The sequence below is a fragment of the Melospiza georgiana genome, chromosome 13 (assembly GCF_028018845.1).
Source record: "Melospiza georgiana isolate bMelGeo1 chromosome 13, bMelGeo1.pri, whole genome shotgun sequence".
Lineage (NCBI taxonomy): Eukaryota > Metazoa > Chordata > Aves > Passeriformes > Passerellidae > Melospiza > Melospiza georgiana.
In genome coordinates this window covers 18,952,397-18,974,424 of record NC_080442.1, presented here as the reverse complement: position 1 = coordinate 18,974,424, position 22,028 = coordinate 18,952,397, and the positions used below count along the sequence as shown (strand labels likewise).

At 41.1% G+C, this 22,028-nt stretch overlaps 2 protein-coding genes across 2 annotated transcripts; one reads left to right on the top strand and one right to left on the bottom strand.

Annotated features, from left to right (window-relative positions):
* The first annotated feature begins 3,337 nt into the window (after positions 1-3,337).
* On the top strand, positions 3,338-11,847 carry LCTL (lactase like). Its single transcript, XM_058033650.1, has 13 exons — positions 3,338-3,461; positions 4,373-4,533; positions 6,299-6,386; positions 6,618-6,727; positions 7,013-7,141; positions 7,620-7,715; positions 8,365-8,419; positions 8,501-8,662; positions 9,200-9,474; positions 9,789-9,915; positions 10,343-10,542; positions 11,036-11,099; positions 11,732-11,847. The coding sequence occupies exons 1-13, from the start codon at positions 3,338-3,340 to the stop codon at positions 11,845-11,847; spliced, it is 1,707 nt and encodes a 568-aa protein (XP_057889633.1).
* Positions 11,848-13,146: 1,299 nt separating this feature from the next.
* On the bottom strand, positions 13,147-21,693 carry ZWILCH (zwilch kinetochore protein). Its single transcript, XM_058033503.1, has 18 exons — positions 21,638-21,693; positions 21,306-21,357; positions 20,848-20,943; positions 20,635-20,753; positions 19,908-20,104; positions 19,342-19,421; positions 18,924-19,079; positions 18,654-18,725; positions 18,246-18,339; positions 17,818-17,873; positions 16,901-17,003; positions 16,234-16,313; positions 15,897-16,053; positions 15,295-15,323; positions 14,800-14,936; positions 14,429-14,524; positions 14,222-14,340; positions 13,147-13,571 (listed from the first exon to the last, which is right to left on the bottom strand). Exons 1-18 carry the CDS (start codon positions 21,691-21,693, stop codon positions 13,480-13,482), a joined length of 1,791 nt encoding a protein of 596 aa, XP_057889486.1. The 3' UTR covers positions 13,147-13,479.
* Positions 21,694-22,028: the final 335 nt, after the last annotated feature.

The following is a 22,028-nucleotide window of genomic DNA, read 5'->3' as shown; positions in this document are numbered from 1 at the left end:
CTGAAAATGTCCCTTCCTGAGGAGCAGGAGGGCAGGCAAGTGGACAGAGAGACCAGCGGGCTGAACAAGGAGCTCCTGGTGATATTCCTGCTCTCATTTAAGGGCATTTTTTACATCTGAGATCTCTGAAATATCTCTGAGATCTCTCTTCTGAGAGGCTCTGTAAGAACTGCAGTGTTGATACTTATTTTACTCTACCAGGCAACATTCTCAGCTATGAAATTGGCCACGCGAGGGCACCAGCACTGCTCGGGAAAAACAAAAACAAAAAGGCACAAAAAGACAAAACTGGGTAAGCAAAGGAATAACCAGGAGTTTGTTTACAAACTGTACAGCTGCAAAGCCCAGGAGAGCAGGTCCCAGGCAGGAGCCACCCAGCCAGAGCACCCAGCAGCTCTGGGTGCACAGCAGGAGGAGGAAATCCCCCAGCCTCAAAAGGAGCTGAGCTGCTCCTGCTGCCCTGCCCAGAGATGCCTTTCCTCAGGGTGGCTGTGGGAAAAGCTCCCACACCTTTGCTGTGCTCGGTGCCCAGAGCCTCCCTCTGCCCTGGCTCAGGCTCTGCCCCCTCTCCCTCAGCACAGAGAGGCTTTCTCACCTGATCTCACCTGACAGCCAGGTGAGCAGAGGTGGCTGAAATCACATTTTCAGCCCAGCAGTGGTTACCTGGTTTTGTGCCTTTTCAATGGACATGATGGGTGAGAGGGACTGAATGTAACTCCAGAAGTAAAAGAAATTGATTTTAGCTTGAGCTGAACATCCAGACTGGAGAGTTGGTTTTTTTCCACAAAGACATCACCATAAGGAATTCCTTTAGAAAGAAAAGGAAAAGCATGTGAATTTTCAAGCCTGCATCTTAATTATCTGATTTTAAATGATGCCATTTAAAAACAAAGCCCTTGGCCTCCCCAAATCTGTCACTGAGCTCTCCCTGCCAAACACCATCCAGGACACAGACATTTGCACCAAGAGAAAATCACAGAATTCAGAATCCCAGAATGCTCTGAGTTGGAAGGGACATTAAAGCTCATCCCATTCCACCCCTGCCATGGACAGAGCCACTTTCCACTGTCCCAGGCTGCTCCAAGCCCCATCCAGCCTGGCCTTGGGCACTGCCAGGGATCCAGGAGCAGCCACAGCTTCTGTGCCAGGGCCTCCCCATCCTCACAGTAAAGAATTTCTTCCATATATCTCACCTAAATTTCCCTTTTCTGTTTGAACCCATCCTTGGCCCATCAGTGCAATTCCTGATGAAAAATATCTACAAACCCCTTGTTCAAGAGGCAGTCCTGCATGAATGTGTAGATAAGTGCAAAGCTCATTTTGCTTACAAAGGAAAATCCTCATTGCTAACAGATTCCTGTGGTTAAGCTAAAGCTCGTCCTGCAGCATTGGCTGTGGATACAAAAGGATTGTTCCTTTTTGTTGTGACTGCAAGTGAACAAAATGCTGTTTGCAACTAGATGTTTCTCCCGAGGTTTTGTGATAGCCTGGATTAATTCCATGCAATTATTCTGGGCAAGTAAATTTATTCTGAATGCCCTGGTAGGTTTGTGGCAGTTCAGAGGAATCTCCCAGATAGGACACATCTGTTGTGAAGAACACCAGGTAAGGCAGGGATGGGGGAAATGGAAATAACTCCAGCTGCAATCAGGGCAGAAGGGAACTCAGCTGCCAGACAGCAAGGGGGTAAAATGGGTTTTACAGGACCATCCTTACAGTCTAAACTTATTAAACCTTTTTGTACTACTTAAAAAGCTGTTTCTTCTACTGTGATTTTAGAGATACATGCCAGAAAACCAGAGCAATGAAGAGTTCCAAAATGCACATATGAATTTGCAAAGTGTTTGATTGAATATTCCACAGCAGATTGTGCATAGATTATTTTATTCAATACAGAGTGCTGTAAAATCCTGAAGTTTTTAATTGTTCTTGAGGTACTGAAATTATTTCTAATTGTACTACTAAGAATAATCAAGCCAAAAGTGAAAAATAGATTGATTTGGTTGTTATGCCTAACTCCAAATGAGTTCCTAGCTGCTAGCAGCACTCTGTAAATCCCCAGAGCCCTGCTGCCTTGGGGCAGTGCCTGAGCTGCAGAAACATCACAGACCCCTGCACATTTCCTGCTCTCCTGGCTCCTTTTCCTGGGACTGTTGGTCAGTGCTAATGAGAGGATGAAGGGCACTGCTAAATTTAAATTTACTGACTAAACCAGAGAGCTGCTGGCAATGTCTAAGTTAAAATCACATGTATTTGCAACCTTTTATATTCAAAATAAAAGCAATTCTAGAGATCTAGACCTGATTTAAAATGCTTATAGGCTGCTACAAGCTTTTTTAACCCTGTAATCTAAGTGCTCCCATTTGGAATGCCTAGGTGGAGATATTTTTAATCCAGGACTAAAAGCCTTTAGTGCTGAAGTGGTTCCATTTTCCCAAGCCAGCTGTGTAGTTCCTGTGTTAATTAGGAGATGATCATTAATAAACAGAGGAACGGGAGGTCTCTGAGGCTGTACATTTATTACATTTCTGAAAAGGGGGTCAGTCCTTTGCCTGTTGTTTTTTGCCACACTTGGGGGTTCATTTTTGTCAGGAGCCAACCTGCAAAGCAGCTCAGGTATTCCAATGCAAAACATAATTATTTTAAATATTTGTTCTGCTTTTCCTCATGGCCCAACCCCATCTTCAGATTTACCAGCAGATGCTCAGGAATGTAAAACATCCTTTGGGGACTGTATCAATTTGGGGGAAACTGCTTTTCTAAAAAGCCCTTCTGAAACTTTATTTAACTCAGCTAAAATGTGTCTCTCTAATAATTTAACTTGATGTCACAGTTTAAAATTGATGCTGGGATTGGATAAAAAGGACAGCATCATGATAAAAGCTGCAATTAATTAAAATGGCAATAATTGCAAGTATTAGTTTTCCTTTTCAGCTTCCAGAGGGATTGTTGCCATGACAGGTGGGAAGATGCTACCAGTATAATTGTTTCTTTTTGTCATGGTTAGAGAATTTTATTTACTGATATTTGTGGGACAGCTTGAAATTCAGAACAAAATAGGTATCAACAAAGAGACCTTTAGAATAAAGCTAAGTAACATTAGGGGAAATATGTGGCTTCTAATAATTATAATTTTGATTAAGGGGATCACCTTCCCTCATTTTCCCCACCCTGCAGAAGTCTAACTGCTCCTTCCACTCAGCCCAAACTTTCAGCCCTCAATTAGTTCCCATCCAGCAGAAAAAGAATCAGCTTTCCCTTTTGACCCCCCAGATCTGTGGAGCAGCAAGCCCTGACAGAGCTCTGGTGTTTTCCCTGGCAGGGCCAGCTGGTGAGGATGAGGAGGGACACCCTGAGGTGCTGGGCTGTGCTGGTGGCAGTGCTGGCACTGAGCGTGGCCGAGGACTTCCCGTGGACCAAGAACAACCCAGGCTCCTTCTACTACGGCACCTTCCCAGCTGGTACCGCCCACCCCCGGCTGGATTGGAATGTTCTAGACCTGCTCCTGTGCCCAAGGAAGTGACCCAGAGGTGTTCAGGTCCTTCCAGGGAAATGGCAGGAACAGAGATGGAGGTGGCTGCAGGATGCAGAGCGCTTTGGGAATACAGAGATCCACATGACCCTGCATTCCATAAATCCAACAGGAAACACAGGGACAGGCTCACAGATAACAGCTCATATCACACCTGAGAACTCCTCTCCCTTTTTACAAATTACCTACAACTAATGAAATAAACTAAAATACCCTTTGTTATGCAGGTTATTTAAGAAATCAGTGCAATAACTGTGCTGGGTTCAAGCTGTTCAGTATTATCCAATCCACTCTTCAGTATGAATTTATGAACCTTATCCTTTCTTTGACACATATTTAAACACATTTCATCCAAGCAAAATCAAAACTAGAAATATACAGGCACTGACTGGTTTTCATACTCAAGTTTTCAAGTCATTTATGATATAGTATTTTGTGTAACAATAGGAAAAAAATCCAGAATATTTCTGTATATTTTACATAACATCTAAACTTGTAGTTGCTAAAAGTACTATGAAAACCAGCAGGGAGAAATGATGTGGAACCCTAATTTGTTTTTTACAGTAAGACATTTCTACGCTATCAATGCCCTACCTCATCACTGTAAAGTACAGATTTTACAGGTTTAATAAGTGAAAGGATGCCATTTCTTCTTCAGTGCATCAGAACAGGACACCTTCATTTATTCCCCATTTTCAGACCTATTTAGGCACAGACACATTTTGAAATGCGGGAAACCTCAGCCTCCTTTCCCTTCCAGTTCCTCTCTCCTATGAGCATTTAGCACTGAGACCAACCAGCAGGAAGCTGTTCCAATAACTCCCCTGTTTTCACCTCCAGGTTTCCTGTGGGGTGTGGGGAGTTCTGCCTACCAGACCGAGGGGGCGTGGGACAAGGATGGCAAAGGGCCGAGCATCTGGGACGCCTTCACCCACAGCAAGGGGAAGGTGCTCAGGAATGAGACGGGAGATTCCGCCTGCGATGGCTACCACAGGGTCAAGGTATGGCTCAGGGGAACCACCTGCACCTTCAGCTGCTCTAAAGGTATTCAGTTTAGGCATCCAAGTGGTGATGTTTTTAATCAGTTCAGTAAAATCTTCTTCCTTTATAATCTCATAAAACCAATAATCCCACAGTGTTTCCCAAATACATGTCAGCTTTTCAGGATTTTTGTGTCAAAAAATATTCTAGATGCTGTAAGGAAGTCCAAATGCTTAGTTAGAAATACGATAAACATGTTTGAGCTTTAAACAAAATTAACTTTTTGTGTATGTGTGTGTGTAGCCATGATATTTTCTGAAAAATCCTTTCCATAGGATTTTTTCTCCTGAGAAGCCAAGAGGCCTCAGGAACAAAATGTAAACAATGGTTATCTGCTGCTGTGGAATGCAACAAGTAGATCTGGGATTGGTCTCATGTGGTTGTTTTTAATTAATGGCCAATCACAGTCAGCTGTTTGGACTGTCTCAGTCAGTCACAAGCCTTTGTTATTAATTCTTTTTCTATTCTTAGCTAGCCTTCTGATGAAATCCTTTCTTCTATTCTTTTAGTATAGTTTTCATATAATATATAACATAAAATAATAAATCAAGCCTTCTGAAACATGGAGTCAGATCCTCATGTTTCCTCATCCTCAGACCCCTGCAAACACCATCACATGTGTGTGCATTTATGAAGTTTTCTGTATATTTTTCAGAGGCTTCAAAATTCAGTCTGGATGTTGCCCATTTTTTGAAAGGATAACAAATAATCAATGCAGCTCTGTTCACGTGTTTCCAAGGCTAATACCATCAAAACCAATTTTGGAATTACTGTGCTGGAGAAAGACAGATACACAGCAAGGGGAATCCAAATGACTGTGAGAAGCCAGGGTTACATAATTGGAATTGCAACTAATTTAATAGAAGTTATATTCCACTGAGGGTTCTCCACATAGATGAAGTTCAAGGGAGCACCAGAGGTCTCAGCAAGAACCAAGAGAAAAGGAACTAATTATGACGTACTCTCCTAAAATGGGAAAATGCACAAGAGGTTTCATTTGAGCTCTCAAGCAGCAGAAGTTTGAAAGAATAGCTTAAAAAGTATCTCAGAGAAGCTGGGGCTCTGAGCCTACTGTGGTGTGGCACCAGGAGATTGACACAGAGATTATTTGGATTTGGATTTAGAAATAATTTCTAAAACATGCTTGTATTTGTCCACTTACCTGGTCCTCTTTATATCAGAGCACTCTTTGCTTTCATCAGCAGAATTCTCTTTGCATTGGCACAGATACCACCAATTTCTACTTTCATTGAACACTGAAGATGTATATTTTCTTAGCAAAAGAACATACATTCATTCATATGGGATTTAGGGGGTTTTCTCGTTCCAGTATAAGACAGTGAAGGAAAGTTCAAGTAATTATGCTTTTGAGCCTGAGCTGAAATGTTTGAAGTCAAGATTTACAGGCCTCTATTATTTTCTAATACAAATTCTGACATAAATACAATAGTATTGCAAGACCTCAGCTCATTTTTCCGTAGTGCAAACATTCAGTCTCCACAGTTGCACAAAACATTACAGGACTTCTTTGGCCTGTCAAAAAAAAGTGTTTGAAGAGGAAAGTAGAACAAGCCATCACCTCAAAGATCAGAAAAAACCAGACTGAATCCTCTTTTGTGCAAATCTTCCATAGATTTTCTGCATTCAGAATTAGTTAAGACAGATGAGGAACTGAAGTTATTCTGCTTGGCCTCAGGATGTGTTAATTGGATTTTCTTCTCACAGGATGACATTCAGTTGCTGAAGGAGCTGAAGGTGAATCACTACCTCTTGTCCATCTCATGGCCAAGGATTATGCCCACAGGCATCAAAGGTAAGCACAATTTCACCACATTCTTCCCAATATTATCTGTAAGGAATTTTACTCCTGAGTAACCCACAGTTGTTCAACATTCCTGTTACAGATTTCTGTTTGTCTGCATTTTACCATTACAGAATTCCCAACACTGTAATGTAAAATTCCTTGGTTAATACTTTTAGATTTCTGTTCTTCCAGTTATTTGGGAACCACTGCAGGTAATTCCTTGTCTGTGCTTTCCATCAGCGGAACAACTGAATGAGAAGGGAATACAGTTCTACAACGACACAATTAACAGTCTTCTGGAAAACAACATCACCCCTATTGTGAGCCTCTACCACTGGGATCTGCCACAGGTTGGACAATATTTAAATTAGTGAAAAACTTCAAATAAAGCCTTCTGACAGAAATAATTTCCTAAGGTTAAGAACTAAGAGTACTTGAAAAAGGTAGAGAAGCCTGGATACTTTTAAGAATTTGTAAATATTTCCTTTTCATTTGGATTTTATGTGCATTGAAGTTTTGAAAAATCTCTTTCTGAGCCAGAAATACAAACAGAATTAAATAGAAATAGAGGTCTCTTTAAGCAGCAGCTGACCTTCAAGTACAATTATTGAATCTTGAAATTCTTATTTCCAAAGGCTCTCCAAGAAAAGTATGGTGGCTGGCAGAACATAAGCATGATGAATTATTTTAACGATTATGCAAATCTATGTTTTGAGAAGTTTGGTGACCGTGTGAAACACTGGATTACATTCAGCAATCCTTGGGTAAATCATCAATGCTTTCCTTCCAAACTCTCCCACTGCACTGTTCTGTTCCCAAAATTCTGTGGGAGTGACACTAGAGGAGAGTAGGGGAAAAAAATGGAGAGAGAAGGGGAAACATTTAAACCGTTAATCTTTGTGGCCAAAAATCTCAGCAGGCAGATTTTGCACGAGGGCAGGGTTTTAATACATGAAATTCCAGGAAAATTTTGAAAACTCCTCAGCTGGAGAGACTGAAATTAGAAGTTAGGAACTGGAAAGGCAGTTGTTATTTATCCTTCCCCATTCCTCAGCTCACCCCTGTAACCCTGCTCACCAACACCCTGCTCCCAATGCCACAGCTGGGTACCAAGCAGGGAATGGGAGCCAAGGAAGGGAAGAGGGGAGTGCAGAGGGCCAGCCCAGCAGGATGCAGAGTCTGGAGCACATCCCTGGCTCTGGAGCCCAGGGCAGGACTGACTGTGCCTCTGTGTGTTTGCAGGCAGTGGCTGAGAAGGGCTATGAAACAGGAGAGCACGCGCCAGGACTGAAGCTCGGCGGCTGCGCTGCCTACAAGGCTGCTCATCACATCATTAAAGTAAAAACCTCCTGAAATTGTGTGTCAATTCAGGATTTTTATCAGATTTCACTCCTTAAACTGAAATATAACTGAAATGTAGTTTCACAGCCCTGTAACTTCCAAGCAGGACACTGAAATTATCATCTGGCTTTAAACCTCCAGTGCAGAATCCAAGGCACTACCAATGTTTGGGGCTTGATTTAACACTTGCAACAATTTAAATTTCCTTATATTACAAATGTCTCTTCTAGTTTGTTTCAAGGTGGTTGAAAAAGAAAACATCCAGGTTAGTCTAGAAACCAACGTCCTGGCCTGTTGAAATGAACTTGAATGTTGCAAGTGACTTCAGGAAGTGTCTGGTAAAAATGAACTTTCATCTACCTGAATAAATTAGGGAAAGACATCCAAAGAGCAGAGCCACAGGACAGAGCCCTGGCCTGAGGGCTGTGTGTCAGCTCCATGTGGATGTCCTGGAATTTAGGGAAGGAATCTTGCATAAAGGCTTTTGTGATGTCTTACATGAAATTAGAGTTTCTGGAATAAACACAAAAGAAATTCTGTGGTATTTTCAGGCAGACCTCAGTGCAGAAAGTGCTCACCAGCTTCCCATGCCATAAGGGATGAAAACGTGCACAGGATTTATTTGATTGTAACATTATTTTTACAGACCCATGCCAAGGTTTGGCACTCCTACAACAGCACCTGGCGCAGGGAGCAGAGAGGTAATGAGGATTCATTCTGTGATTGTGCTGCTGTTCCTATTAAGGACTTCAAGAACTGCAGAACTGTCCCTTTGTTTTAAGGGATGGTTGGAATTTCCCTAACGAGTGCCTGGGGGGAACCTGTTGATCCACACAGCCAGACAGACAGAGATGCTGCTGAGAGGTACATCCAGTTCCACCTGGGATGGTTTGCAAACCCCATTTACAGAGGGGACTACCCAGAGGTTATGAAGAATTACGTAGGTAAGTCCCAGTAGCTGACATGAATAGATCCACACTTCCAGCACTTTACAAGGGAGTAACTCCTGGCCACACCTAAAAGTGAGGGCACAGGGGAGACACAGCAAAGCAAAGGCCCCCAGGCTGGACACAGCTCCTAAAGCACCTTGGGGACACACCAGGACACCTGAAATCACTGTTTCTCCATGTATTGTACCCAGCTTAATTCTCCAAACAAAGGATGAAAGATGATCTCATCTTAAAACACCAATTAAGCTCAGGTGCCCTCAACATTAACACTAAATTCAGGAAAACCATACTTGGCCCCAGCACAGGTGCCCAGAGAAGCTGGGGCTACCCCTGGAGGTGTCCCAGGCCAGGCTGGATGGGGCTGGGAGCACCCTGGGATAGTGGAAGGTGCCCCTGCCCATGGCAGGGGGTGAAGTAATGATTTCCAACCCAAACCATCCAGGATTTTACAATTCTGATTTATTGCTGGTGAGATAAAGAAAACCAATTTCTGTGCTCCTCAGAAGTTGTCTCCTATAATTATTTTGCTAGGTAGGAAGAGTGCCCAGCAGGGCCTGGGGACATCAAGATTACCAACTTTCTCAGTGCAAGAGAAAACCTATATTAAAGGCACCTCGGATTTCCTGGGAATTGGTCATTTTACCACTCGTTATGTTCTGCAGAAGAGCTTTCCCTTCCTCCAAGTGTCCAGTTACCACACTGACCCTGACCTGGCTGAACTGGTGGACCCCAACTGGCCAGCTCCAGGCCCTAAGTGGCTCTACTCTGTGCCCTGGGGCTTCAGAAGGTTGCTCAACTTCATCAAGGTGAGTAGAGCAGATCTTTAATTATAAAGGAAGCAACAAAATGCCTGGTTTAGATTTTGATTTTCAACAGTTCCAGCTATTGGTCTTGTCCTAGTGGGAATTTTCTTTGTCAAAAAACCCTTAATTTCGGCTCAGAAAACTACAGAATTCAGTCATTTTAAAATAAGCCCCATAGTTAACTTAAATCCCTACTACACATTTTTCTTACTAAAGTAAGTAAATGTAGAAAATTGCTTTTCATGCACTTCGCTAATTCATATATTCTGCTGAAATGAAGTTATTTTATGTGAAGCAATTCAAACATTTGTTTGCAGACCCAGTATGGGAACCCCCTGATTTATGTGACAGAGAATGGAGTGTCTGAAACAATGCAGTGCTCTCAGCTGTGTGACGAGTGGAGGATCCAGTACCTGAAGGGATACATCAATGAGATACTCAAAGGTCACTCAAAAACAGCTTTACGGGATTTGACTTTGGAGTATTTTCACCTTCTGCTTATTTTTTTACTTTGTCCTTTCAATCACAGAGAAATAACTATTCACAAGTCAAAATGGACATCAAACCACTCAAATTTTCACCAAAATGTCAACCTAAGCAAACCTATCAATACTAATAACTACAATAACCTACCTGAGATTTGATACTTCAATAAATCATCAGTTTCCATTCTCAGAGAGATTACCATGCCCATAGAGTTCTAGTACCTCTAAGCTAAAGACAGCAATTTCAAAGAATCTGAATTAATTTGTACTTCCTTTTTCTGTCCTGCTCCCCATGTCTTCCTGCTATAAACCAAACCAAAACATTTACAGAACCATATTTGAAGGAAAAACCCCACCTTTATCAGTGATTTGTGTTCTGTTTCCAGCTCTAAATGATGGTGTAAATGTCAAAGGTTACACTGCCTGGTCACTGCTGGATAAATTTGAATGGAACAAAGGCTTCTCTGAAAGATTTGGGCTTTACCACATTGACTTCAAAAACAAGAAGAAACCACGGTACCCAAAGGCATCTGTTGACTACTATAAAAAGATTATCAGTGCAAATGGATTCCCCAATCCAAGAGAGGTGATTGCTGCTAATTTTGATGTTTTTCCCTTTATGTGCAAATATCACATTGAATTTCAGGAAACAACTTGTATGAATATGGTACAGAAGTGACACTTTGATTCTCTAAAACAGGGATCTGTTTAATAGAGAGATATTCAGATACTGAAAGTGGAACAGACTCAATTACTGTTTCTAAAGTATTCTAGGTAGACTTAGTGATGAAGTCAAAAACTCTCCATCAGAAGTTATTTAGCAGTGCTGTCAGATTTCTAGGCAGAAAGCTCCACATATAACCTACCCTACTGGAAAATAACCTGGAATGTATTATGTGCCACTAGAAATTTTATTAAACAATTAACTCTGAGAAATACCCCAAAATGAAAACCACAAAGATACTTTCAGAAACCCATGTGTTGGTAGAATGGAATGGTTTCAAGTTAACTGTAGGCCAAGGAGGGAGCTGTGGGAGTGAGCAGGATGCTCAGTCTCACAGAAGTGTCACCCTTCCCAGGTGGAGAGCTGGCACCGCAAGGCCATGGACACCTGCTCTGCCACACACCAACACCTTGCTGCAGGTAAGGATGCCTCTGCTTTGTCTACAAAAACAGATTCTGTAAAGTTCAGATGTTAAATTGCTCTCTGAATGCTGCTAAAAGGTATTTTCTCCCCAAAAGCACTACAAGCCTCTAAAGAAGTCAGCCTAAGTTAATTCCTGCTCAGCCTCCACTTCCAAGTCATGCTCACTATGAATGAAATGGGTTTACTGAACTCTTCCAGGCTTCTCAGTGGAATAAAGTTCTACAAAATATAACCCTTTCAATTTTTCAAACAGATACAGAACAATCATAAAAAGGCCAAAGCTTCCTAAGGATTTCTCTTTGACAATTTTCTTTCACCTTCAGGTGAGGGGAATAAATATCAGAGGACCTGTAAAATATTGTTAATGCACTGCAGCTAATTCACAGCAAGGACAATTTCTGCAGCCCTTTGAGCACTGACATGTCTTCAGAAGTAAAAAGAGAGGGAAAACTATCATGGATTTGCCACAGCTCTGGCAGACTTAAGAAATTCTATTTGCTTTGTTTGCTGTTTATGTCAATATTAACATTTTTATGTTCAAAAAAATCTTTATGTTAACTCTAAGTTAGGTATTACTGTACTCCAGGGGATTAAATCTCTTACATATTCCTCATTTCTCAAATTTTAGATTCCCTGATTACTCACATGGAAATGGTGACAGAGATTGTTCTTCCTACAGTTTTCACACTCTGCATTCTCATCAGTATTGTCCTCCTCATATTCTACCTTCGAAACCACAGCTAAAACTGATGTTTGCACACATCCTCATTTGCCAAAAGAGCTAAGCTGCAGCTCCTTTATTTGAGTAGTTAAAATTTACAACAGATGTCTCTTTTTATACCCCTGTAATGAAATATTATTTACCAATCCATCTAGAGCTTTTATCATTTTTCTATTCGATTCCCAAATAATCTCTTTGCTTTTACCAAAATACATTCTCTTTCCACTAATTCTAAGTAGGAGATTTTACAATCCTTACTATTTTGGGAACTATTACACATTTTGTTAGTCAGAAAAATATTTAAGAGTAAAGTGATTCAAATCTTGCCAGTACAAATGTCAAGTGATTAAAAGCTGCTTGCAAATTCTGATTTCAGTCTGTTCATCAACAGCATTTTGATTATCATGTAATTGCTATTTGAAGAAAGACATATAAAAGGACTTCAATATCCCAAGAGCACTGCTTAAATGTGAACTTATTCATGTCTAAAAGTTAGGATAATGTATACCTTGCTATTTAGGTGTGGGGAAGAGTTGTTTGAAGTGAGTAATCCAAGGTGACAACTTCTGAATCAGATTTAAACCACATCCCTGCAGTTTAAACTTACCTTGTACAACATTATAATATATTACACACGAAAATGTGAATTTTAAGTAAGCCAGGTACTTCCAAAATTAATATTCCACCTTAAATTCCCTTCTACTGCAGGTAGAAACAAGTACTATAAAAACTTGGTTGCCCAATTCGGCTGGCTGTACTTGAAATACAACTTCCTGTGCTTGAAACCAGAAGTTATAAAAATATATAATAATAATCTGTAATTTATATCTTTAAAAAGCATTAATATTGGGAGGTTTCCTTATTCTTACTTACCCATAGTTACGTTTTTAATGCAAATTATTTCTGTCTCAGATTATTTAGTCAGTGTGTACAAAATTATGGAATTGTTTAAATTAGACCACCAAAATGTTACCTCACTGATTAATCAACACAACAAATGCAACTGCCAACATATTTAAATCATTTTGTCCAGCCAATTATACTGATTTTGTTTTGAAAAAAATTATGCAAAACATAGAAGACAACACTGTTAAAATAACTCACTTCACATTGAAGGAATAAAATAATTTGAAGAGGAGAGAGAAGTATTTTCAAGAATACTCCAAAATATAAATACAGGGACAAAGAAACCCAAACCAGCTGAAGATCCCAAGGCCCTGGATGAAGAGATTTCCAAATCCTTCAGGATGATGAAGCATCACTCAATCCCAGGAGAACATAATATTGCTTGGTTTGTTGGTTAAGATAATTCACACTTTGAACAGGGTCTGATTGAATTTTTAATGATCAAAAAATAAAATATGAAACCCCAAAGTGCACAACTTTGTTGAATGCATGTAAATATATGAAAAATAGCCACCATATTTACAAAATATTTATACTGTACAGTCATAATTGCACTGCATTTTTAACAAATGAGGTGCCTACAGGTGAATTGTGGCTGTGGAGGTCCCACTCAAGTGTAACAAAACAAATAAATCAGTGAAGATGAACTGTTTGAAGCCCAGAGTTTCTAAAGGTTCTGTTGGGACAGAAAACACTGAATTTTCCCCCTTTCTGTACCTTTCCAGTCCAGCTTGCTCAGTAACATCAACTTAAGTGAACTGCACCTGACTGCACTGAGTGATGGTAATAAAATACAGCCTTCCTTCACTGCTTCCATTTACTGTGGAGTCACACAAGAAACCTGCAAGGACAAAGGGAAAAGTTGGGATTAGCCACTCCTGTTAGAAGGTAGAGATTAGTCCTTGGGGCAGCATCCACAACTGTTTTCAAAGTGCAGTTTTACTGAAGCACTTCATGACAAAAATCAATAATAATAGAGAAGATTCACCAAACCCTCATATCAAACCTCATCCTAAAAAGGCAAATAATTTCTGTACCAGTGTCTCTGCTAAATTCTTCCCCATTCTGATGCTTTTCCACTTGCTCTGCATTTGCTTGCAGCAAGGCAGATCCTCTCCCCCTTGCACCTTCTCTGACTGGAGACCAGCATTAACAACAGGGAAATTTCTCTTCAAAACTCTTCTCAGATTCATTGGCAAACATTTCAGAAATAAGTTGCAAGATTTTTTGAGTATCAATCATCTCATATTTGGAACTATTTTGTCACTTTAAAAATGTAACTCAGCCAAGGTGAGAAGGCAAAAAGTCACCACTTTCTGAATATCCTTATTTCTGTAAATACCACCTCACTCTTCTAGTAGAAGGCAAAATAGCATTTTGCTTTTGTTGAAAAACAAATACAAAGCTCAGACCCACTGAATTTAGGATAAAAACTGAATTTGTTTGAAGTTTGTGCTTTGATTATTTCATTCCACCACTAACATTCCCCACCTGAATTGTTTGATGCCACATGTTCAACAGGAGCAGTGGTGCTGACTTGCCACGTGGTTTTAACCTCCTTCTGTCCATGCCCACTGCTTATCTCCACCCTCCAGACTTCAGGGTTATCACTGAGAGAATAGTCAAAAACCATCAAAATTGAGTTAGGTATGCAGTCACATCTGAATTTCATGCTGCAAATGCTGAAGTTTCTCTTACTTTTGGTAGAATTTCTTCACAAGAGCTGGCCTGATGGGCAGCTGAAACACATGCTTCTCATTCAGAGGGTTTTCCTTGTAATACTTCATGCAAATCCTACAAGAGATAGCAGGTTACTTTCTTTAAAGAAATGCTTGTACAACAGAGCAAAAACCTTGTGCAAAATTAGCTATACTCCCACATTTTATTATTTCCTTTAGTTTTCAGTTTTAGCTTTTCAGTTTTAGTCCCAAAGCAAAATTTGTCAGGAAGATCCAGCTGCTCCTTCTGCTGTCTCACTATCACCAACATTCTGGTGTTTCTTTAAAACTGCCAAACAAACTCTACAGTGATTGTCATCTAAAGAGCAAAAGTAGAAATGAAATAATTACTGTGTCAAAGGGAAGAGGTTCTCATGTCTGAACTGCAGCAAGCCTGTACAGCTGACCATTATTTCCAGCATATGGTGAAGCTTTTGAACACGGTGGACTTGTTCCTGGAGCTCCACTGATGTGGAAATGAAGTAATCCTGGAAGAGCAAAGGCTTCTGTTCTTACCTGAACACTCCATTGCTACAGACACACAACACACCCTCAGCAAATAAGATCATCTTCCTGCTTCTTTGGAGGAGCCAAGCTTCTTAGAGTGGCCCAGCAGACTCAGAACAAAGTCCCATCAAAGTGTGACAAAGGTTCACTGCCTTGACAGAGACCCAGGTCAGACATTAAGGGAATTATGTGGGAATGAGGAAACAAAACAATGACATTTCTGCATTTCTGACATTTCCAGACTCATGGTCTGCAGCTCAGTTTCTCAGCTTATATGATTTGCATCCCACTATCAGCTAAGCATGCTCTGCTTTATAAAATAAAAATAAAGTATCTCACCAAGTAGGTTCCTGTTGCAAGCTCCTGGCCTGTAAAAGGAACAGCAGGGAAAAAAATTAAAATTTAATACATGGTCTCAGATGAAATATAAGCAATGTTCAGGTGATCAAATAGGAAATCTACTAGAGGACAAAGTCAGCAGGAGTGTGATGTTATTTATTGACATGATCATTCATTCCAAACAAGAAAACCCCTCTAAAGTGGCATGGTCAAAGCATGATTTCATTTATCACCAAGGATGCACAATGAAGAGACCCACTGTGTACTTGGAGACAGCCACCCTCCTCAGGACACACAAGTTCACAAAAGTAGTGAAAATAAAAAAGCAAATAAACAAAGAATGAGAACAGGATGACAAATGGCAAAAAGAAATGAAGGGGTAACAACAATGGTAAAACACAAAGTTATGTGTCTTTTGAAGCAAATAAGTTTTTAAAATTTTGAAATTTAAAAGCTGGAAAGTCCCATTATTAAAGAAGCAGGAAACTTCACTTCAGCAGATGGGAAGGAAGAGATAGAGGTAACCCAAAAAGTTCATTATTTCCTGCATGGAACACCTTTTCTCCTGAATTCCCAATGCTGTTACCCAGTGTCAGGCTCACCTATGAAAAAACTGACATAATCCTTCTTCATCTTCTCCAAGCCAACCTCCAGGAGCATCTGAATGGGAGTGGTGTCACTGAGGGAAACATTCTCCATCTTTCCATGGTAGGACTGTTGGATCAACTGACTTAACAAACTGCTACTCCCCTGGTGAATCTAAAAAGAAACAAATCTTTTTGTGATGTGCATGAAACACCATCAACAGTGCTCAGAATTCAACACCAGGGAAACACAATTTGAAAATAACACAAATGAGGGGCAGGGAAAGGACAAGAGCTGCATTTTACTCTAAACCATTCCAAATTTTAACTTCTATTGTGAAACACAAATACATACCCATGGCTGGATCTCACCACGTTCCAGGGATTTTATGACCAGTGTGAAACAGTCTATTAACTCCTGATAGGAACTGACACCTGGAAAGTAAACCACAATATTTTCATTATCAATCCAGGCTCTTTCTCTGGCTGTTAAGTCAGTAACACCAGGCCAACACACCCTTGCATGAACAAAACCCCTCAGTTAAAGAGAGCTGAAATTACAGACTGCACAGCTTTTTGGCAGCTTTGTCATATGATGACTTTAAAAAAGATTACTCCAAAAAAAGGATGGTCAACAGAGACCAGTGAATTCTGTATACGCTGAAAATTGTCCTTCAGATCCAGAGAAAAAGGAATTATAATTTTTTCAGTTTTAGAGCAGATGGGTTTTAGCTTTAGAGCAACTATCAATAGGTTAGTACCTTTTGCAGTCAAATAAAATGAAATTATCTCCTGCTAGATGCTGGTCAGCCATTGGAAGGTTGTAAGAAAATAGCTCATCCTACATCCCTAAAATGGGCTCTTTTGGGAAGAGAGCAATTGATATTGCTGGTACCAATTTTCTGAAGAGCTGATGAGTCCTTAAAACTCAGAAATGGACAGGAATTTCCCTGAAAAAGCAATACTGTCTAGCAGACAGAGAAGAAAATGAAAGGAGAACAGATAGGGCACAATTTACTTACTTTTCATTTTGCACCATAATTGCTCAGTGAAATCCAGGTCTCCTCGCTCACCAAAGATTGATTTTATGCAACTGTCCACAGCAGCTGTGTCACATTGGATTTTCTGAAAGAATTTATGAAAATGAAAAATGGTGCCTTAGAGTCAAAAACCTTCCACATCTGAATTTCTCCAGAGACCAAAACTGGCTGCATCACTGATTTCCTCCCTTTTCCAGGGAAACTACCACACAGTAATTTGGCATTATACTTTGATCTAACAGTGAGTCTGATTCTTTGCAGAATTATCACACTGGATAACTCTAGCCTTGGACCAGGAAACAAAAGCCACTGTCAGAGAGACTTCAGATCTCAGCCAGGTATTGTCTGTGTACCCAGCAGTGCCTGGGAGACCAAAACCCAGACACACAAATTCTCAGAGCAGAGAATTATTTCCCTCAAACAGAATAGTTCTGTTGACACAGAAATCAATATATTCTTAGATTATCAACAAAATGCTGCTTCTCTCTTAATAGAAAATAGAGCCAAACCTTTCCTTATAGGCTGAAAGGGAAAAAAATCTTAATATAACCAAACACATTTTTTATAATTTGAATTTGCCCTTTGCTTCACAATACCATAAACCTCTAGATAAGTAAGACCCATATTCAACTGATACTATTAAACTGGCACCAAAACTAAATTAGGCAAGACAAGCAAATTAATGAATGAATGCAATGGCAGAAAGGTCAGAATTCCTGGAAGAAATCAGACCTTTTCCCATTATTTTTACACAGCAGAGACAGAAAACAAGAGATCCATATTCCTTTACATCACTATTTACTCATATAAGCAATATACAAGATTTAGTCAAAATTTGAAATAACTGTAGTAAAAATGGAAGCAAAATAACAAAGCAGCTGTTAGGAAATTGCACACACCTGTGTTTCATTCTTGTCTTCAAATATATAATCTCCATCCAGCTTCTTCTTTAAATCTAGTAGAGTTAAAAAAATAAGTTCCACCACTATGACAAGTGTCACCAAACCAACCATTAATCCCCAGGCACATCGTAGCTAACAAATACACTGAATAATAGAACTGAGTCATTTAAAAATGGTTTTACTGGGCAAGGATATAGTCAGAAAAGACTTTTTAAAAATGTTTTTTATTATTATTACTTTGATCTATGATATTAGGACAAAGAAAAATGACAAATATGTCTTAACCTATTGAACTACTCTGTGCAGTGGCTCCAGCACAGAAATGAACATTTCCTGTTGCAATGCTTTGAAAGTTGTATGTGAATTCCCTTTTCTCCCTGTGAAGTGCCACACCACTCCCTCCCCATGGAACAAGCAGCACTTACCAGTCAGGAACTCCTGGACCAGTTGAGGAGCTGATTCAGACTCTGATGGCTCAGGCCACTCAGTCACACCTGTCCTCAGCCCTTCAGCCAAAGCCTAAAGCAGCAGGAAAATCCCAACAGAAATCAGTTCTTCCTGGGAGTCCTGCACGTGTCATCCTTCACAGACAACTTCACCAAGACTCACAAATCTCTGCACAGCTAACCAGGAGTTACAAATGTTCAGAATTTCCTGGATACCTTATCCTCTTTCTATTCAAGATTTCTAAAACTGAGCTCAAAGTTTCAGCTAAAACAAACACTTGAAGTTATCACTGAAAGGTTTGATAACATTTTCAATAAAGTAAATTATTAGCACATAAAATCCCCCTTCCATGCAGATGTGAACTGGAATTTGTCCCCTGCACTCACCAAGAGGAGCTGCAGCTCTCGGTACAGCTGGAACACAGGACTTCTGGGGTCCCCCGACTCCAGGGCAATGTTCTGAAAGTTCCACAAGTTTATCTCAGTTTCAAACTTTAAAAATTAAGTGTCTTAAAATTTTCATCAGTGAGAAGCATGTCAGCACTACTTATAATTCAGCTTATGAACAGGTTACACTGCTTTTATCTTCTTTATAGTCCTCATTATGTGAGTAGTGCCAAGAGCTTGGGTTTATTTGCCTTTTCCATCCTGACTTACCAGAGTGGCAGCAGAGATCACTGGGGGAGTCTCCAGAATCTTTTCCACACCATTCCATGTGATATCCACAAAGATGTTGCTGCCAGATTCTGCAATGGTGTCCTCTATTGCAGCAGCTGCAATCAGCTCATACCGAGCAAATCCTTTTGTTGTCACCTAAAATGAACAGATTTCAAAAGTAAAAAACAAAACTACCACAGGCAAAGTGATTTTAAAAGCATTTCACATGCATGCAAAAAGGGGTTAATACCAGACAAATGCATTATAAACATGACCTGAAATCAGACTGTTATACTATGGAATTATACTAAGGTGGTTTCTATAGAGGATCTAAAAAGCTTCCCCAAACCAGCATCATAAATCCCAAAATAGAGTTTTTAAACTTCAACTGAAGCCATGACAGGGCATAAAAACCTACAAGAGATGAATGATGCCTTATTTTATGTTCCATTTTGAGCTCTTCCAGGTTCGGAAAATGGGTTTTATCAGCTGTAGGACCTGGGAAAGGAAAAAAGTGAGAATCAAAAACCCCATTTGACACAACTCAAATCTGGCACTGCAAATTCATTCCCAAATAGCCCATTTGCTGAGGCATGGCTCATGCTGTCCTTTAGAAAGCAGGAATTCTCCCTGCATTTCTCTATTGTGTGATATAAGAGCTGATATGAATATACATAAATGTTTAGAATGAGCCAGAGGTTGTGTAAGATGCTGAATGGCAGCAGTTTAAAAGTTTAAAAATGAGTTGAGGTAGGCCTGCACAGCTACAGGTGCATCAGGTAGGTTAAAAAGCCATTCCCCCCCCCAGCATTGGTTAAAAACATCTTTTCTCTTATTTTAATCCCTTCTTGCTCATTAAATCCAGGAATACAGAGCATTTCCAAGCATGTATCACACAAAGAACAAAGACAGCATTGTGACATCAGCATTCCCACACTTTTTAGCCTTCCTCATTTTATTTTCTGAGCACCATGAGCACCTTACCATCACATGAAACCGTGTAAATATTGATCCCTGTGACTTTGTTTGCAGCCTTGAGAGGCTCAGCTCCAATCCAGCAGGTGTGCTGAGGGTCAGAGCCCTCACACCTGGCCCACAGGGGAGGGAGCACAGCCAGGTCACTCAGCCCCAGGGAGGGCACGTTTGGGTTCTGCACCATTGTGTACAAGGAAATCAACTGCCTGGGAACAGGAACAGGGAGAAAGTAAGATGCCAGCAAATAATACAACATGTTAATGTAAACTGAAGATTCTAAAATGATAATCAAATATTACATTTTAAGCTAATTAAAAAAAACACATGAGTTAGGTAAACCACATTTTGGTACCATGCATTGGTATTTTAGTAACACCAAAGATGCAAAACAGCTGTTTAGGGCTTTTTTTTTTTTTAACAGGAGCTTTACCAAAAAAATAAGCACTGAAGTTTTAGTGAGCTTTTTTTGCTCATCTACACCTAGTGAATCCCACTAACCCAACAGCCCAGATCACAAGTGCTTTTCCAATACCTAGATTTTAGCTACTTTTAAAAACACTTCTAAGCCATTAAAAGTTGGGAGGCCCTTTTGCAAGATGGAAAAAACACAACTCCTCATAAACTAATGAGTAATTTTATTTAGGGCATTGAAAATACAGGCTCTGAATATTAGAAAGAGACACAGAATTACAAAAGAAATCTCCCTCAAAAGGGGAGGGAAAGCTTTCACACTTACTTTGCTCTTCCAACAGAAAGAGCCAGGGCTCCAGGATTCTCCTTTGGCAAAACCTCAGAGGCATAAACAGCATCATCTGTTCTTGATTCCTCCATGGAGTCGCTTTCTTCACTGTGTGTCTTGAAGAGAAATGTGCATGTAAGGTGTGTGAAAAAACATCTGATAGGAATTTAAAAGTCTGGATTGCATTTAACATCTACCAAGCACACTTACAGCTTTCTGCAAAATATACATTGCACTGCTTCCATTCCAAAAATTTTCAACAGGATTTTTGCAACTGCCACCAACCAATGAGATCTCTACATCAGTCTGCAAAAAGAAAAAAAAAAATCAAAACTTTTTAACTCACTCAATAGAGACACTGCATTTCACCATTTTTTTAAGAGGATGGAGTTGACAGGACAAGGTGGAACAGCTTCACACTGACAGAGTAGGTGTGGACTGGAAACTAGAAAGAAATCCTTCCTGTAAGGGTGGGCAGGCCCTGGCACAGGTGCCCAGAGCAGCTGTGGGTGCCCCTGGATCCCTGGCAGTGCCCAAGGCCAGGCTGGACAGGGCTTGGAGCAGCAGTGGAAGGTGTCTGGGACAGTGGAAAGTGTCCCTGCCATGGCCGGGGGGAAACGGGATGAACTTCAAGTTCCCTTCCAACCCAAACCAGTCTATGGTTTTACCTCATAGATATAGGGATTTTCGGGGATACTGTCCTTTCCTTCTTCACGTATCCTGAAAGAAAAGAAAACGTTGAGATACACGACCTTTCCCCTCAATATTCCTCGTTAAACACCAGCATTACCCACATAAAAAAAAAAACACTCCAAGGCTACAACCGGAGCCTCAGCAGTCTCCGCAAAAGCGGGGCCAGACCTCCCTCAGCAGAGCGGCGGAGACCCTCAGGCAGTGACCTCGATCCACACCGGTTCAAGAGCCCGGACATCCCCGGGAACAGCCCCGATCCCACCGGAACAGGCGCCCGCTCAGCCCCGGGAGCAGCCCCGACCCTCACCGGAGCAGGAGCCCGCTCAGGTCGCCGCCCGCCCGGCGCCGCCGCTCCGCCGCCATCGCCGCCCGCCACAGTCGAACCTCCCGCCCGCCGGCGCTACGCGGTGTCTGTGAGGGGAGAGTGACGCGTCACGCTGGATCCCTCCGCCGGAACAGAGTCCCCTGCTTTGGCTGGGAACTGAGCGGGACAGAGGCGCCCGGAGAGCTCGGGATGGGCGCGGCGGGGCCGAAGGAACTTGGATAGAGACGGGGACCGGGGCTGGAGCTCGGTTCCGAACTTGGACTGGGTGTCGGAAGTTGACCGGCCGGCGCGGCAGGAGCGGCTGTCAGAGGGCGGAGGAACATAGACGTTTTGACGGGAGTGTGACGAGTCCTTCCTTTTCCGGTCGGGGCGC

Bases quoted from the DNA above. Each gene is read 5' to 3' on its own strand.
- LCTL (XM_058033650.1), top strand. From the start codon at position 3,338: ATGAGGAGGGACACCCTGAGGTGCTGGGCTGTGCTGGTGGCAGTGCTG. The intron at 8,663-9,199 runs GTAAGTCCCAGT...TTATTTTGCTAG, and splicing joins GGTTATGAAGAATTACGTAG to GTAGGAAGAGTGCCCAGCAG. The intron at 10,543-11,035 runs GTGATTGCTGCT...CACCCTTCCCAG, and splicing joins GATTCCCCAATCCAAGAGAG to GTGGAGAGCTGGCACCGCAA.
- ZWILCH (XM_058033503.1), bottom strand. From the start codon at position 21,693: ATGGCGGCGGAGCGGCGGCGCCGGGCGGGCGGCGACCTGAGCGGGCTC. The intron at 20,105-20,634 runs GTAAGTGTGAAA...TCCTGTTCCCAG, and splicing joins CTTTCTGTTGGAAGAGCAAA to GCAGTTGATTTCCTTGTACA. The intron at 17,874-18,245 runs GTAAGTGCTGCT...TAACTCTACTAG, and splicing joins GGTCCAGGAGTTCCTGACTG to ATTTAAAGAAGAAGCTGGAT.